The sequence below is a fragment of a genome, unplaced genomic scaffold, assembly GCF_019419815.1.
Source record: "Pyrus x bretschneideri cultivar Hongxiangsu unplaced genomic scaffold, Pyrus_bretschneideri_v1 Contig43, whole genome shotgun sequence".
Lineage (NCBI taxonomy): Eukaryota > Viridiplantae > Streptophyta > Magnoliopsida > Rosales > Rosaceae > Pyrus > Pyrus x bretschneideri.
This window is the reverse complement of record NW_025999757.1, coordinates 795,046-811,002: the sequence shown is the minus strand read 5'-3', so window position 1 is coordinate 811,002 and position 15,957 is coordinate 795,046. Positions and strand designations below refer to the sequence as shown.

At 37.7% G+C, this 15,957-nt stretch overlaps 4 protein-coding genes across 4 annotated transcripts; 2 read left to right on the top strand and 2 right to left on the bottom strand.

Annotated features, from left to right (window-relative positions):
• Window positions 1–3,391: 3,391 nt before the first annotated feature.
• On the bottom strand, window positions 3,392–5,185 carry LOC125469452 (protein EI24 homolog). Its single transcript, XM_048566796.1, has 7 exons — window positions 5,173–5,185; window positions 4,862–5,049; window positions 4,467–4,519; window positions 4,073–4,186; window positions 3,872–3,935; window positions 3,602–3,687; window positions 3,392–3,521 (listed from the first exon to the last, which is right to left on the bottom strand). Exons 1-7 carry the CDS (start codon window positions 5,183–5,185, stop codon window positions 3,407–3,409), a joined length of 633 nt encoding a protein of 210 aa, XP_048422753.1. The 3' UTR covers window positions 3,392–3,406.
• A 453-nt stretch (window positions 5,186–5,638) lies between these two features.
• Window positions 5,639–7,355, top strand: LOC103954191 (protein ALP1-like). The gene is made up of 3 exons (XM_048566795.1): window positions 5,639–6,489; window positions 6,580–6,805; window positions 6,898–7,355. The coding sequence occupies exons 1-3, from the start codon at window positions 5,980–5,982 to the stop codon at window positions 7,353–7,355; spliced, it is 1,194 nt and encodes a 397-aa protein (XP_048422752.1). The 5' UTR covers window positions 5,639–5,979.
• Window positions 7,356–7,516: 161 nt separating this feature from the next.
• LOC125469451 lies at window positions 7,517–8,507 on the top strand. The gene is made up of 2 exons (XM_048566794.1): window positions 7,517–7,873; window positions 7,971–8,507. The coding sequence occupies exons 1-2, from the start codon at window positions 7,517–7,519 to the stop codon at window positions 8,505–8,507; spliced, it is 894 nt and encodes a 297-aa protein (XP_048422751.1).
• Window positions 8,508–12,256: 3,749 nt separating this feature from the next.
• Window positions 12,257–15,332, bottom strand: LOC103931792 (proteasome subunit beta type-1). The gene is made up of 7 exons (XM_009341322.3): window positions 15,169–15,332; window positions 14,959–15,066; window positions 13,347–13,428; window positions 13,041–13,170; window positions 12,818–12,960; window positions 12,593–12,679; window positions 12,257–12,506 (listed from the first exon to the last, which is right to left on the bottom strand). The coding sequence occupies exons 1-7, from the start codon at window positions 15,213–15,215 to the stop codon at window positions 12,432–12,434; spliced, it is 672 nt and encodes a 223-aa protein (XP_009339597.2). The 5' UTR covers window positions 15,216–15,332; the 3' UTR covers window positions 12,257–12,431.
• Window positions 15,333–15,957: the final 625 nt, after the last annotated feature.

Here is a 15,957-nt window from a genome sequence, read left to right as displayed (position 1 = left end):
TTGTCTACTTACGTAACATATTTGAAAGTACCAAGTCTGCAATTGCTTGCTCACAATGGATAGTAGAAAGCAAAAGTGAAAAATTCTTATAGAGATGCGCCATGTGATGTTGAGACCCAAAAGCTAATATGACTTGTATTAGTGATTGACTTAATCACTATTAGTGGGTTAATTAAGTAATAAGTTACTATTTTCATTAATTTGTTAAGAAGGCCATCTGGCAGTTAATGGTTACTTGAGTTGTATAAGGGGTTGCTCACACTAAGGGGGTGGCCAACGGTTATTTTGAATTAAAAATATTATTACAAAAAAAAAAAAATATATCCTTGAAGCTCAGCTTCTTTTCCACCATAGCCATTCCTCCTTTGTTGCTACTTGTAGGTTTTGAGATAAAGATTTGGTAGTTAAATCCTAACATTGGTATTAGCCAATCGATCCTGGTTTCCCTCTTGCATGCCCCACCACACCAACAATTACTAACTCTCTGCCATGAATGCTCGTATGAGTCATGTTGAAGCCCTTATTTCCAAATTGCCTCAAACCATTCAGACAACCATTTCAGCTAACAATGCTTCCTCCTTGGCATCTTGGGATCTCCGACTTCAATCTTTTCTTGAACAATTTCGTCACAAGCAGTATTTTTTTGGTGATGGCGACCAAACTTCAGATCTAGTCGTGCAACCACTAAATCCCATTGCCCTACCACACATCCTCACTGATGATACTGACTATCACAACCTAGAAACGCCACGCCATGCTCGCCGTGATCATTACAATGGTGGTGGTTTCACTCCTCACCCTCAATGGCAGCAAAGGCTAGATTTCCTTCGCTTCAACGAAGGGGATGATTCATTAGCGTGGATCTATAAGGCTAAACAATATTTCTCATACTACTCCAGTCTTGAGCATTAGAAGGTGGTCACTATTTCCTTCCATTTTGACAATGAGGCCTTACAATGGTTCCGTTGGCGAAATTACTTGCAGACTACCCCTTCTTGGCCAGAGTTTACACAGGCATTTTGCCAAGAATTTGGCCCTACTGAATTTAAAGATAGTATAGAGGCCCTTTTCAAACTTCTCAATCAGTTATTCTAAATGACTCCATTGTTTTCATAAGCTTGCTACTAGATATGGTGATGTTGGTCCAGTTATGTTGAAAAGTTGTTTTCTAGGCGGTTTAAAACGAGAATTGAAATATGATGTTAAACTATTAAGACCTACTACTGTGCATGAGGCCATATCCATTGCTCTTCAATTAGATGCTAAATTGAATGATTTGAAGCCTCTTAATGGTAAGCATGTAGCCTTCCACAAACCACAGCTCCAATTATTGCCTCAGTTAACTGCACCTAGGCCTAAAGTCCTTCCTTACAAGAAGCTCACACCTGAAAAGGTTCAGAGAAAGAGAGAACGGGGAGAGTGTTGGTTTTGTGAAGATAAATGGGTTCGAGGTCACAAATATCCACATAAACAACTCCTTATGCTTGACATAGTGCAGGAAGATGTAAGTGAGAAAAATGAGCAACTTGATCTAGACCTTGAATTATTACAGATGGAGTAGTAAGGAATCACCTTGTGAGAATCTTGCTAGACTCTAGAGTGATCAACAATTTGAAGTGATAATAGCTAATGGAGGTAAAATCAAGGGCAGTTGTTGTCACAAGGAGGTACCCTTGTCACTTGGGGGCTATGATTATGTTACTAATGTGTTCTCTATACCCTTGGGAGGGTGTGACATTTTATTAGGAGTTCAATGCCTATCAACTGTGAGTCCAATGCTTGGGGACTTCCAATTGCTTACCTTGGAGTTAAAGAAAGGGTCCAATTTATATAAACTACATCACAGTGCTCCTCCTAAACCTCTGGTAAAGAATAAGGTTTACAACAGCTTGATAAGGAAATTTCTGATTCCAATTTGGGTATGTTGTATTCATTACCTGAATGTAATATGGAAGCCTCTAATCTAACTAACCATTAGTTATCAGAATTGTAAACAATATTGGGCAAGTTTGAAGACATTTTTTCTGATCTTACTACCTTGCTTCCAGCTCAAATTCATGGTCATCACATACCATTGCTCCTTGGTTCAAAACCACCCAATATCAGGCCTTATCACTATGGGCCTTCGTAGAAATCTAAGATTGAGAAAACAGCTTAAGACTTGCTTCAAGCTGGATTTATAAGACTAAGCCACAGTCCCTTTTCATTTCTAGTCGTCTTGATTAAAAAGAAAGATGGTACTTGGAGGATGTGTATAGGTGGTACTTAGAGGATGTGTATAGACTATAGAGAGCTAAGGGCCCGTTTGTTTGATAGGATTAAGGAGGACTGGACTGGACTGGACTATAGTCCTTTGTTTGGTCTGCTGCAGGATTTGGTTTAATGAGATTAGGTGGGATTCGCTCGGATTAAACACCTCCTTACGAGGTCTTAACCAGGATCCCCAAAATTGGGCGGACTCGTAAGCCCAGAGAAAATCGCGAGGGTGACTTCCTGCTCGTCCTCCTTGTCGTCGCTCATCGTCGTCTTCCCTCATCGTCGTCTTGCCCTCGCTCATCGTCGTCTTCCTCACCCCTCATCTCTGCGTCTTCCTCATCTGCATCTGCTCGCCCTCATCTGCTCCGAGTTGTCTGGTAAACTTCGAATCTTCGATTTATTTCGTCATTTGTTTTGCAGATCGTGATATTACTGAACTTTATTTGATTTTGTTGTTTTGGGTTTGAGAAATTTTGAATCCTAGACCTCTGCACTTGAACAAATTAGGGTTTTGATTTTTAGGTCAAATTGAGATTGATTAGAGCATCTGAACTTCACTAAAATTCACTGTCAATCTGCAACCTTGGTAGAAGTAGCCTGCTTAGCATGTTGGGTATGTTGATTATGATGTTGTTAGGATTCGAAAGTACATTGGCTTTTGTGGGTTTTATTTGGCTTAAGAAATGGTTATCGGCTTGGTAAATGGTTATCTGCAACCTTGGTAAATGGATGTCGGCTTAAGAAATCATATGTGGGTTTTATTTGGATTAAATCCTATTTTAGGAGTTTGCTGCTGCAAAAGCAGATGTAAGTGAGATGAAACATGAAACTGGGTTTGGCAGTTGAGAATTGAGCTGAGAAAATGGGGTAGTGTTTCACTTTATCATCCTTTTGTGTTCAATCTGATGTTGTTAGGATTCGGAAGTACATTGGCTTTTGTGTTTTGGTAGTTATAATGCTTTGATTTGTTCGCTTTAATTTTGGATTTCCATATGAATGTTCATCTGTTGAATGCAAATTATGTTACTTTTGGTAAATGGTTATCGGCTTAAGAAATCAAAGTGGCTTAAGGATCAACTTTGTTGTTATAAAATTGCCTTTGCTAGGTAACTCGTGTATACAACTTACAAGTACTCCTATATTAATTTGTTTAGTGAATATGATAAATTGTTGTATATTTACCAAAACCAGCAAAAAATGCCCAATTAGATTCAAAGAAATCCAGCCTTTTTTCAAGACGAACTTCAGAAAAATTCCATTTGTACCTAAAAGAGTTCAAAAGGAGCATTAGCACACACTTATCTAGGAAATTAGATTAAGCCAAAAAGGTATATGCACCACGTACTCGAAACAGTAATAGGCATACATCCAGGACAGAAGCAGAAAATTTACTGCCTTCCCCACATATGGTATATATCCAGTCACATATACCTGCAGAAGCCATCGATTCTGTCATCCAAAAAGTGGCACATAAGCCATGGAGCATATTGCAATTTGAATATAAACTCCTCTCTCTCTATCGTTCTCTAAGTCTAATAAGTATGAAAACTAAATCCTGTTCCTCCCTTTATGAATCCATACACCCAAATAAATAAAGAATAAAAGATATCTATACCTCTAGGAAGAAACAGGTCAAAAGAAGTACTGAATACACCTGCTCTCCTATACCAATCATGACCCTGCAGATTAAACAGATGCATACACAACTCATGAGATACATAAATATCTATTCAACAAGAAATGTCTGAAATAATAAATATATAAAACAATAACAATAATAAAAACCTTAAGCTGTATTTAAGAATAAGTTAATTACCCTTCTACGCCAGCAGGTCTTTCCAAACCAACATCATTTTGTCTGACAGGATCCAATGTGGTTGGCGTGGATCTCCCCATTGCAGAAAATCCATACTTAGCAATGTCATTGTACCTTTAGTTAAAATAAAATTGTAGATTTGGATAATCACATAGTAGAAATTGGAAAAAGAAAGACATCGGGAAGTGGAAATGTCAAGACATGCAGAACTTTAAACAAAATATCATATATTAAAAACTATTGTCACTCCAATCAGAACTTTAAACATTCTGCATTGCAAGAAATAGATGTATACCTTACCTGTGCTCAGTTCATACCTATGGTAATTAAAACAGAATCAAGTAAATAACGTAGGGGTAAAACAATTAAGCAAAAGGGGATAATTTGGTAGTACCAGAGGTTGCTTAGGATAATGCTGAATATGTACAGTGGGTAGAACCAAGTTACCTGCAAAGCAAAAATAAATAAATGAAAATTATGTATTCCGTGAATTGAGAAAGGAATTGAATCCCTTCAGTAATTCAGGCATCTATAGTGATAAAGAAATATTTTGTAAGATAACAAACAAACCAAGATTACATACCAGTACAATAATCAGAAACAAGAGAATTAAACATCCAATATTACATGACACATACACTTTCTTTAGCCATATCACGAAGATTACAAAACTTAATGAGGCAAAACATTACACAAAAAATGCATATTCATCCATTTTGCCACTAAGAAATATTCAATAGAATGCCATCCATGCACAAAGTGAGGATCTTAAATTGGCTGCATACTTACATAAAAGAGTTGTACGAGTCCATGCCGCAAGACGGAATAAAATTTCAATGTACCAACAAATGAGCAGAGCTCTTGAGAACTATATTCTGGGCATCTATCAGGTAATATCCAGTGTAGAGTTGGGATGATGACTGAGTTAAGGATAATTATACTGCAAAGATACAGAATAAGGAATTTGAATGTCAATACTAACGCATGCAGATTTAGAATGCACTTTGTCCAGCAAAACACTGAAAGCACTTTTATATGTAGCTTCTACGTTATGTGATGTCTATGTAGCGGTAATACTGGGAAATGGAAACTAAGATAACCAGATATAAGCATCTATAAGCATCTAAAAGCTATTATCGATTTTATATTACATATTCATCCATGATTCGTACAATATCAGTACTTGCACACATTCTTTCTTTCACATCGGAGTAAGTTAAGCTTTTGAGAACAGCATGTCATTGAAAACTCATGTTCAGGCAACGTTGCAAGGTGATGTCCAAACCAGGTTGAACTAAAATTTGTGGTCAGGAGCTGTATCTTTGTCCATTTGTTTTCACCTTTTAGGAAATGTATCTGATATTTTGAACATTTCTGAATCTATCAGTGGCTATGATTTATGCACTGTTGGAAGATATGTTTCTCTTAGTCTAGTTGTGCAACTTCCTTTACTGATATTTGGAAAATGTCTTGAGTTTGAATCTTCATCCCTAGTTTAAAACTGCTCGAATCTTCTGCTTCATATTATCTGACAGCTCTCATTCAGATTTGTTTGACATGTTTTGTTTGAACCTCTCATTTAGATTTTTCGTACATATTTTTTAAAACCCTCTTCTCTACACCCCGAGTTGTATTTTAAACTAAAACACTGCACGATTGATTAGTTCAAGTGCAACTTGTCATTTCCCTACCTATTTTTCCATGATTTCTGTTTTTCTAGGTATAAGTATACCTAGAAATTTTGTACTTGTTTCAGTTTGCTTTTGATATTTGCGGTAATGTTGTTTTATCAGCTGATATAGCATAGCTGGATTATATTATTTGGTTTGTTCTTTGTGCCAGATGGAAAGCATGCAGTAGCATAATGTCCTTAATATTTTTTTCCTTTTTTTTTTGTTTGGATAGATATGGATCGAAGGAAGCTTTTATTGATCTTATTGTTAGAGATGTCTCATTTAGAGACGATTTGCATTTGTACGATTCTTGTGTTGCTGATGCTAAAGGCAAAACAGAGACATGTTGAACGACGCACCTTGACTAACCGTTCACTTGTTAGACGAGAGATTAGTTTGTGTTATCTGAATGGTATAATAGGGAATACTGATGTTGAATGTGTCAACGAATTGAGAATGGATAGAAGGACTTTTGGCATATTATGTGACTTACTTCGTCAAGATGGGAGGGTAAAAACGGATGGTTTGGTCTCTGTAGAGGAGCAGGTGTGTATGACTTTACAAATACTAGCACATCATACTAAGATTCGTAGTGTTGGTGGTAGATTTTATAGGTCGGGAGAGACTATAAGTAGGTATTTCAATAGTGTATTGCAAGGAATTTTGCGATTACAAGGTATCCTACTAAAAGTCCCTCAACCTGTGCCTATTGATTCTACAGATCCTAGGTGGCGATGTTTTAAGGTATGTTGATAATTATTTTCATTTTCCCTAAGCTTTAACTCTTCATTCCCTTTGTATAAATTAACAAAAGCTTATTTTTTTTTTTTTTAGAATTGCTTGGGAGCATTAGATGGAACACACATTGATGTGCATGTACCTGAAATTGACAAACCAAGATACCGAACTAGAAAGGGTCGAGTCGCAACTAATGTATTAGGTGTATGTTCAGGAGATATGCAGTTCATATATGTGTTTCCGGGGTGGGAGGGTTCCGCATCAGACTCTAGAGTGCTACATGATGCAATTACTAGGCCTAATGGTTTTAAGGTACCAACGGGTAAGATTATTAGTTAGTCTCAACTTTGTAAGTTAGGTCTAGTTTTGTTTGTGAACTACAAAATACTAATATAAGGTCTTTTTTTTTATTAGGTTATTATTACCTTGTAGATGGTGGTTATACAAATGGTGAAGGATTCCTTGCACCCTATAGAGGAATACCTTATCATTTATTTGAATGGGAAGGACGAACACCTTCTAATAAGGAAGAATATTTTAACATGAAGCATTCTAAGGCAAGGAATGTAATTGAACGTTGTTTTGGCTTGCTAAAAGGAAGGTGGGGGATACTAAGGAGTCCATCTTTCTATCCGATAAGGACACAAGGTCGAATAATTACCGCTTGTTGCCTACTACACAATCTTATTAGGCAAGAGATGTCTGTAGATCCCATGGAGAATGTGCCAATAATAGAAGATGGACAAAATACAGAAGAAGGTGAATATGTTGGTAGTGTTGAAACATCTGACCAGTGGACTGCAAAGAGGAATGCCATGGCTCAGGAAATGTATAATGAGTGGAGAGCAATTAGGAACCAGCAACCGAACTAGCTATATGTGTTAATGATAAGATTTTATTTTAGTTTTCCTTTTTATCATGCATATGTTGGATATTATGCAAATTGATTGGATATTATGCAAATTGATTGGATATTATGCAAATTGATTCTTTGTATTGTATTTTAGTACATTCAAATATTTTTTGTTTAGGTATGGATAAGCACAATAATTTGAATGCTTCTCAAGAGCCAAAAGGAAGAAGGCGTAAATGGGAAGCATTTGAGGAAGAATTATTACTATCCGTTCTTGAGGATTTTGTTGCTCGGAAGCAACGATGTGACACAGGTGCTTTCAAACAAGGTACTTTGATTGAAATAGCGAAAGCTGTCAATGCTTTATGTCCTAATTCAAATATAAAGGCAACTCCACATATTGAGTCAAAGTTGAAGAAATGGAAAAAAACATATAGTTTGGTCTTTGACATGATAAACACAAGTGGATTTGCATGGAATGATGTCAAAAAGTGCGTTGAAGTTGACAGTGATGACGCATGGCTTTCTTATGTGCAGGTTCATATCCTATTTTATTTATACATTAGTTATATTCTTGCTGCTATATTTGTTATGCATGCTAAATTTTAGTTTTGCTATGTTCATATAATCTTAGAAAAATAAAGAAGCTGATGGATGGAGAAGCAAACCTTTTCCACTATACGATAGATTTGCATATATATTTGGAAAAGATCGGGCTACGGGTAATGTAGCCGAAACCCCTGCTGAAATGATGGAGGAACAAAGTCATGCTCAGGTTGGTGCAAGTGATATTGGAGGTGAAAATGTTGTATCTTCAATGAACCAACAAAGCCAACAAAGCACCCCATCTGAAAATAGCCAAAGAAAGAGGAAAAGAGCTATGGGAAATTCAAGTGATGGAACCGAGGCAATTATTAGTGGACTGAAAGAATTTTATGTTGAAAGTGGGAAGAGGATGCAAATGGTAACTGAAGCTTTAGTTCAAGGTACTGCAAATCATACTGACATAGCTAACGAACTTGAAGCAATGGGTCTTTCTCCTATGGATCAAATTGATGCATTGACTCTTATTTTGGAAAAACCACAAAATGTGGGAGTGTTCAGGGCAATCAATTCGGGACTCAAGAAAGTGTTCGTCCAAAGGCTTTTAAGCGACAAAGCAAGCGGATGAGTATATTATGTGGTGCCCTTAGACATGGATGTATTTTATTAATCGTACAATCTTAGGTTATGGCTTCTAACTTAGCTTTGCACTATGACGTATTTTGGCTAATGTTAACTAGGATTTTGTAAAGTATGGAGATCTACTTTGGAATGCTATACTATAGTTAACTGGCATTTTGTAAAATATCCTGGATGAAAATTTAGTGAATGATGTATTTGTCGGACTAAGAAATCCTTGGATCAAGTTATGTTGATATAAGTATTTGATGACTAATGACGTTTAATGTGTGATAAGAAGACAAATTAAATCAACTTTTAAGGGCAAGTTGTGGATTGATTACAATAACAATTCAAGAGATTAAACTCAGGGCAATGTGCCCAAATATTTGTAGTAATTTGTAAGATTGTTACTCCCATTTCAATTTCAATGCTGCTACACCTATGCCAACCCCAATTCCAATTCCAAACCCTCCAATTTTTAGGGCGTTGGACACATGTATTGGAGCTATTAAAATAGAACAATAATGTAATCCTAGTCTAAGCAAACACAAATATGGTGAATAATCCTGTTTTCATTATCCTGCTTCTTAGTCCGACACTGCACCAAACGCTTCACTAAGTTAGTCCAGCTTAGTCTAGTCTAAGCCAGTCCAACTTAGTCCCTGCAGCTAGTCCAGTCCGAGACAGTCTGGTGCAACAAACGCACCCTAAAGGTATTAGAAGAACACCATGCTACTCCCACTACTGGCATCAAGGGGTGCTCAAAATTTATCAGAGAGTGAAAAGAAGCTTTTATCGGCCTAGTATGAAACTTGATATCAAGAAATTTGTGTCTAAATGTGTTATCTGTCAACAAAACAAGTATGAGACTATAGCTCCACTTCAACCTCTCCTAATTCTTTAACAAATATGGACCAGTGTTAGTATGGACTTTATTTTGGGTTTACCAAATAGCAAGGGCAAAACAGTGATCATGGTGGTGATTGACAAGCTTTCTAAGTTTGCTCACTTTGTTGCCTTGTCTCAATCTTATAATGCAACTAGTGTGGCACAACTATTTGTTAACCATGTGTTTAAACTTCATGGAATGCCTACTAATATAGTCAGTGATTGAGACCCAGTGTTTCTCACTTTGTTTTGGAAAGAGTTCTTCAAATTGCAAGGTTTCAAGTTAAGCATGAACTCTGGATATCATCCCCAGAGTGATGGACAAACTGAGGTTCTAAACAGGTGCCTTGAAACTTACCTGCGACGTTTTACAAGTTATCAACTTAAGAAATGGGTCAATTAGCTCTCTTGGGCTGAATGGAGTTTTAATACCTCCTATCATACATTAGCTAAACTCACTCCCTTTGAAATTGTCTATGGCATTCCTCCTCCTCTAATTGTTACATATGAGTTGGGCACAACTAAGTTAGAGGTGGTCGGGCAAGCTTTATTGAAGAGAGACAAAATCTTGGCAGTCCTAAAATCTAACTTGGAGTGGGCACGAAATAGGATGAAATCTCAGGCTAACAAGCATCGAACTAAAACAGAGTTCTCAGGGCTGGTTTGGTATTGTTGTGCTTTGAAAAAAAAAAACTGTTTATGTTGTGCTGTGAGAATAAGGAGCTGTGAAATAAAGCTGCAGAGTGTTTGGTAAACTTTTTTGTAAAAGTGCTTTTGAAAAAAAAAAATCAGTATTATAGTGTCTGATAAACTTTTATGTGAAACAGATGTGAAAAAAGCTGGGTTTTGCAACTTTGTGTTTTTGACTTTTTTTCACCCAAAATTGTGAAAAAAAGCTGAAGCTCAATGTTTACCAAACATAAAAAAGCTGGTTTTGATAACCACTTTTTTCAGAATCACCTCAGTACCAAACTAGGGCTCAATGGTGTATATGGTTTATCTGAGGCTAATTCCTTACCAACTTTAGTCTTTGAATTCACATGTTTTCCATAAACTACATCCACAATTCTATGGTCCATTTGAGGTGTTGGAGACAATTGGAAAGGTGGCGTACAAATTGCGACTACCAATAGGCACCAAGATCCATCCAGTCTTTCATGTCAGCTGTTTGAAGAAGAAATTGGGTTTACAAATCATTCCCATTGCTACTTTGCCTGAGCAAGTTTTAGATTACTTGCATCGCAGGATGTACAAGAAGGGAGATGTTGCGGGAGTGCAGGTGTTGGTGCACTGGGAAGGGCTTACTCCAGATGACTCTACATGGGAGGATTATGATGACTTCACTGTCAAGTTTCCAGATTTTGTCTTTTAACCTTGAGGACAAGGTGGTTTTTGAAGCGAGGGGTAATGATATGACTTGTATTAGTGATTGACTTAATCATTATTAGTGGGTTAATTAAGTAATTAGTTAAGAAGGCCACCTGGCAGTTAATGGTTGTTTGAGTTGTATAAAGGGTTGCTCACGCTGAGTGTGTGACCAACGGTCATTTTGATTTAAAAATATTATTACAAAAAAAATATCCTTGAAGCTCAGCTTCTCTTCCACCATAGCCATTCCTCCGTTGTTGCTACTTGCAGGTTTTGAGATAAGGATTTGGTCGTTGAATCCTAATAAAAGCCTACAGCAATGCACACGGTCCAAACCAGAAGTCGGGCTGAAGAACTATCTAATTGAGAGAGAGAGAGAGAGAGAGAGAGAGAGAGAGAGAGAGAGAGAGAGAGAGAGAGAGAATTGACAGTGATAGGAGGAACCATCTTCAACTTGAGCTACATAGTTCAATCTTATCTATTTCCCCAGTTGAAGCTTTGGATCATGCAGTTTAAATTAATTTGTGTGTAATTTATTTGGGTTTGATGAGTGGGTGCAGTGGTAAAAAGCCTAAATACCTTGAAGGAGACCTTTAACTTACGGAGAAAAATATTACTAAATCATAATATCAAATGTCTGACCAATTACAGGAACTAGAATGGGGGTAGGAAAAAGCCGGTCAGCAGAGAAGCTGCTTTGGAGGTACTTCTCCAAGTGGTAAAAGCACTTCAAACATGTTTGCCAAGGATGCCAGCTTAAATCAGCAAAACTCAATTCTGAGAACACATTTTGCAGATTAAGTCAACCAAGCCGGACAAGTTCACGCCCGTGGATTATGGACAAGAGAGACGACTATGTTCTAGTGGAATACCAAAAGTGCCATTTTAGGGGTAGTTGTACCCCATAACCCGGAATTTAGAACAAAAACCCTCGATGCCATGATTGAAAAAACGAGTGTCGTAACATTATTGGCGTGTGCGGGTGAATGATTAATGTGGGATTTAGTATGGAACCAATCACCCAATCATCCAGACAAACGTGAGCATGAATGCGAGTGATCGATATCAATGTGGGATGGTGAAGACTGCCGAATTAGACGAGTGAGATTGCAAAATGGTCGCACATTGATATCCGAGTGTTCGTGCAGCTTGTGGATGGTGCTGAGTTTTGGATTGCACCGGGAAAAGACTCGATAGTGGAGTATCGATCCGCATCCCGGTTGGGGAGTTTCGATTTCAACTTCAAGAGAGAGAATCAAGGTGAGCACTGCAAACAATCTCAGTATTGCTGCTTCTACCTATGCATTCACAAAAACAACCTTCATTTGAACTGGCTTTTATGACAGGAATTGAGGCAATGGTTCGAGATGAAAGGAGGGGCGTCGAAAGACAGCTTTTGAGAGCCCGATGCCATTATATAATAAGATCGTACACAATCAAACATTCGATCAACGATCATGCAGATAGATCAACGGTGAAGCCCTCAGAAATGCAGATAAATCAACGTTGAATCTGAAATTTTCAGATTAGGCAACTGCAATCACGTCACGATTTTTGTAATTGAATACTGAAACAGAAATATTCTAAACACCCAAAAAAAGAGACATTCTAGTCTTAGTGTCCAAATACACCAAACAGTGAAGCATATGAATTGCCAATTTTTTATGGGCACGCATCAGTCCTTCCTCAGCTCCATATACTCGTACCGGGTGCCATCCGCATTCAGGACAACAATCTCCAAGCTGTCACCCTGTATGACATCCACGACACATTAAAATACTTGGTTCCATGAGCTTCATATAAAATGGACGGATATTTAAAAGACCGGAAACCTACAGTGTAAATATCTCTTTCGGTTGCAGATGCAAAACAAGTTTTGACCAAGTCGATTGCTTCTGCTTCAGACAGCGGTGTGACAGCATCCTGCAGTCATAAATTGTTCTACAATTTATTAAACAGTTTAATAACAATCAAATATGCAGAGTCATAACTTGTGGGACAGATTAATAACAAACAAATAACCAATAGAACGATGCAAACTAGTAATCAAAATCAACAAACCTGGGCAGGCAATAGGAGTGGGCTAGGAGACTTCAATTGGTTGTCCAGGAAAGGAATGATAAGTGTAGAACCAGAACCTTGGGAGCTATACCCAACCCTCTCGTAGGAACCAACAGCATCGTATGTGAAGACACAACCCTTACCTGCAAATTATTAATGAAAATGAGTTGTTAGCCAGAAAAGTCTCAACTAGCAGCCAAAGGTTTTAAACTCTAATATTTACCTTCGCTATCTAAACCACCCAAAACATTAAAAGCGTAGTAGGGGAAGAAACGCTTGTAGTAAAGGGTGTTGGAAAGCAATTGAGCCATTGCAGGGCAGCTCATTTGTTTGTTATGTTGATGCTGATAAGTCTGGGAAACAAGGAAACAAAGGATGTATCACCAGTTCTTGACATAACTCAATGTTTATTTCATGCCAACACAAATAGATATAGCCTACACATGGTCAAAAACATCCAACACCATCTGTTGCAACCAAAAAGAGTCCAGGAAAAACAAGGTATTGCAATAAGATTTTGAAGCCTCACCAAGTGCTTAGCTGCCAAATGCTTTTGCAAAGCTTTCACATCAGCTTGGAAACCCGAAGATGCCAATACAGCTTTGTCCGCTCTGCAAGTTTAAAAGACAAAACAATAAGACTTTATGCATCATCTAGTAAATGTGAACAGAAACCACATTTCAATCTACATAAATGAGTATTGACATTATGGCAAGATGACTACTAAGAGCTAATTTACTCTTCTATCTTCATATGATAGCCACTCTCTTGCTCTTCTATCTTCACCTTTGCTTCCCTCAGTGAGCTCCCGCACCTTATAACTGAGAATTTTTCTGGTATATCTGGAAGTTTTGTCATAAAAACTAGGAAAGGGAATTTTCCCTATGCCAGAAGTTGAACCAATTTTGCTTCATTTTTTTTTTTTATAATAAACTTTTATCATTATGCTTCATTATAATAAACCTTTATCATTATGCGCAGCTTCCCCAACTAATTTATCACCTTTGCAATCTGGGGCCTACAGATCACTCTATTTATACCAACTGTAATGCCATACTTCTTTCATATGGCTAGCTACCTTTTGTTCTCAGCCCCACCTCTGTCTTTTGCTGCATTGCCTTCAAATTCTTGTATCCTCAACACAGCTCCTCTTATCTCTTTAATTTTTACGTTCCAAATGATTTTTTAAGCATAACCCAACTTCTAAAATTAGTACAGTACGGATTGGCAGGGTTTTAGAAACCTCTGGGGTCTTCAGCATCAGCCTTTAGACCAGGGTTTTTGAAAATCTGGCCTGACAATAGGCTAGGCACTCAATCCTAGAATCTTCATTTCATCCTCATTTGTTTTCACCTTAATTTCGTACTTTCATGCTTCACTAAGCACTAAGAACATAGGCCCGTACTGAGCTACTGCCTTGACCTAGGATTCTTTTCCTCATATCGGGTTGAATATAGAAGCTTCACTTCATAAATCAATTTCTTTTCAGCATAATTTCATGTTTTTTTTATCCTTCAATAAGACCTTTTGGGTGCTTATTATCTCAGATATTTTATCATCTGCCACACTTTTTACATATTTCAGGAAGTGGGTCAAGCATAAGAACAAAAGCTATCACAAAACTGATTAGCAGTAAAACTGCAAGCATTTTGAACTTTCAACAAACACGCTGTTATAATGGCCACACTTCCAAGGCTATGAGCTAACTAAAGAGATAATTTTTGCTACCACTAAACTCTTAAGTGGCAAGCATTACCACCGTATTAACCACGGTTGGATGAATGTGACTTACTCTATGCCCTACACAAATCTCAAAACTCATACATATCAACAGTAGTCACTAGTCAATACAATAGTAATGGTGAGTAAAAATGCCCCCCTAACTATGTACAGAAACATAAAAAACACATACCCAAGTTGTAATCAAAATTAAACCTAACCATAAGCAAAATAAAATCAGATAAAACCCCAAAAACGCCAACAAAAAATCCTAAAAGCAGTAAAATCAGATAAAATTATACGCAGCAGAAGCCTGCTTTCAAAAGTCTAAGACTTTCGACTCTCCGAAATCAAGTGCATAAATATAAACATTTAAGAGAAAAAAAAAATACGAAGGAAATTTGTATAAAGGCGTAGCGTACAATTTGCAGATTTTGGAGTAGTCGCGGGTGAGAATACTGTAACCAGTCGACATCCGAGTATCGGCAGCAATCACACAGTAGTTGGCTCCGGCGATCGCAACGCAGGATCTGCAATCAGCACGAAAACACTAAAATTCCCCAAAAAGCAAATAAAAAATAGAGCGGAAAAACGATGACAACAGTTGTCGTAGGGAAGGAGAGAATACATACCCGCCATTGTTGTCGTAGGGGGACCAGTTAGCGTGCTGCTTGGTCATGGTGATCGGTCTGGTTGAGAGAGAGAGGGGGATTGAGAGAGGAGAGAGAGAGAGCAGGATTAGGGCTTGGAGCTAAGTGGAGGATGAGCTCTCCGGGTACAACACTTCGCTTTTCTTCGTTCAGATCTCTCGGTGTCGTTTGCTTCAAGAAATAAATCAAGTAGACGGTGTCGTTTTGGTTTAGTGGGGACCAGGACTAACGAGCATGGCCCACGTGGTTCTAATTACCTAAAATTACGTTTTGAACCCACTACTTAATGTAAAGTTTTTATTTTGACTGATCGACTTTTGTAGATAACGAGTTTGATACTAAATTAATTTTTTATATGGTTTATTTAAGAGCATATTTGGAAGTGTTTTCAAAATGACTAAAAAAACATGCAAGTGAATATTGAAAAAAAAAAACACTTAAAAAAACATGTTTATGTTGTAGCCTATTTTATCTAACAAGAAAAAAAGGGTCGGCAGAAAGGGTAGAGAGAGGAGAGATGTGTTTGTAGAATCCAATATTTTAAAAGGCCCACCTTAGGGCGTGCCTAGGTGTCCTCAGAGGCTGGGCGTGAGGGTTGTTGCCTCTGTTTTGAGGGAGTGGGCGGAAGGCGTCGCCGAAGCCGCCTAGGTGCACCTCAGGGGCTTTTTTGTTTTTTTTAACTACTCCCAAACCCAAATTTTGGGTATGTTTTAACTATCTCATACCTCTTCCTTGCACTATCATCTCTCTGCCTTTCTTCCCTAATTTTTA

Excerpts from the sequence above, each read along its gene's own strand:
- LOC125469452 (XM_048566796.1), bottom strand. Across the intron at positions 3,688-3,871 it reads TGACCTGTTTCTTCCTAGAG|GTATATGTGACTGGATATAT; the intron begins GTATAGATATCT and ends TGGCTTCTGCAG. Across the intron at positions 3,522-3,601 it reads TATGCCTATTACTGTTTCGA|GTACAAATGGAATTTTTCTG; the intron begins GTACGTGGTGCA and ends GAACTCTTTTAG.
- LOC103954191 (XM_048566795.1), top strand. The coding sequence starts at position 5,980 with ATGGATCGAAGGAAGCTTTTATTGATCTTATTGTTAGAGATGTCTCAT. Across the intron at positions 6,490-6,579 it reads CTAGGTGGCGATGTTTTAAG|AATTGCTTGGGAGCATTAGA; the intron begins GTATGTTGATAA and ends TTTTTTTTTTAG. Across the intron at positions 6,806-6,897 it reads TGGTTTTAAGGTACCAACGG|GTTATTATTACCTTGTAGAT; the intron begins GTAAGATTATTA and ends TTTTTTTATTAG.
- LOC125469451 (XM_048566794.1), top strand. The coding sequence starts at position 7,517 with ATGGATAAGCACAATAATTTGAATGCTTCTCAAGAGCCAAAAGGAAGA. Across the intron at positions 7,874-7,970 it reads CATGGCTTTCTTATGTGCAG|AAAAATAAAGAAGCTGATGG; the intron begins GTTCATATCCTA and ends ATATAATCTTAG.
- LOC103931792 (XM_009341322.3), bottom strand. The coding sequence starts at position 15,215 with ATGACCAAGCAGCACGCTAACTGGTCCCCCTACGACAACAATGGCGG. Across the intron at positions 13,171-13,346 it reads ATTTGGCAGCTAAGCACTTG|ACTTATCAGCATCAACATAA; the intron begins GTGAGGCTTCAA and ends CTTGTTTCCCAG. Across the intron at positions 12,961-13,040 it reads GGGTGGTTTAGATAGCGAAG|GTAAGGGTTGTGTCTTCACA; the intron begins GTAAATATTAGA and ends AATAATTTGCAG.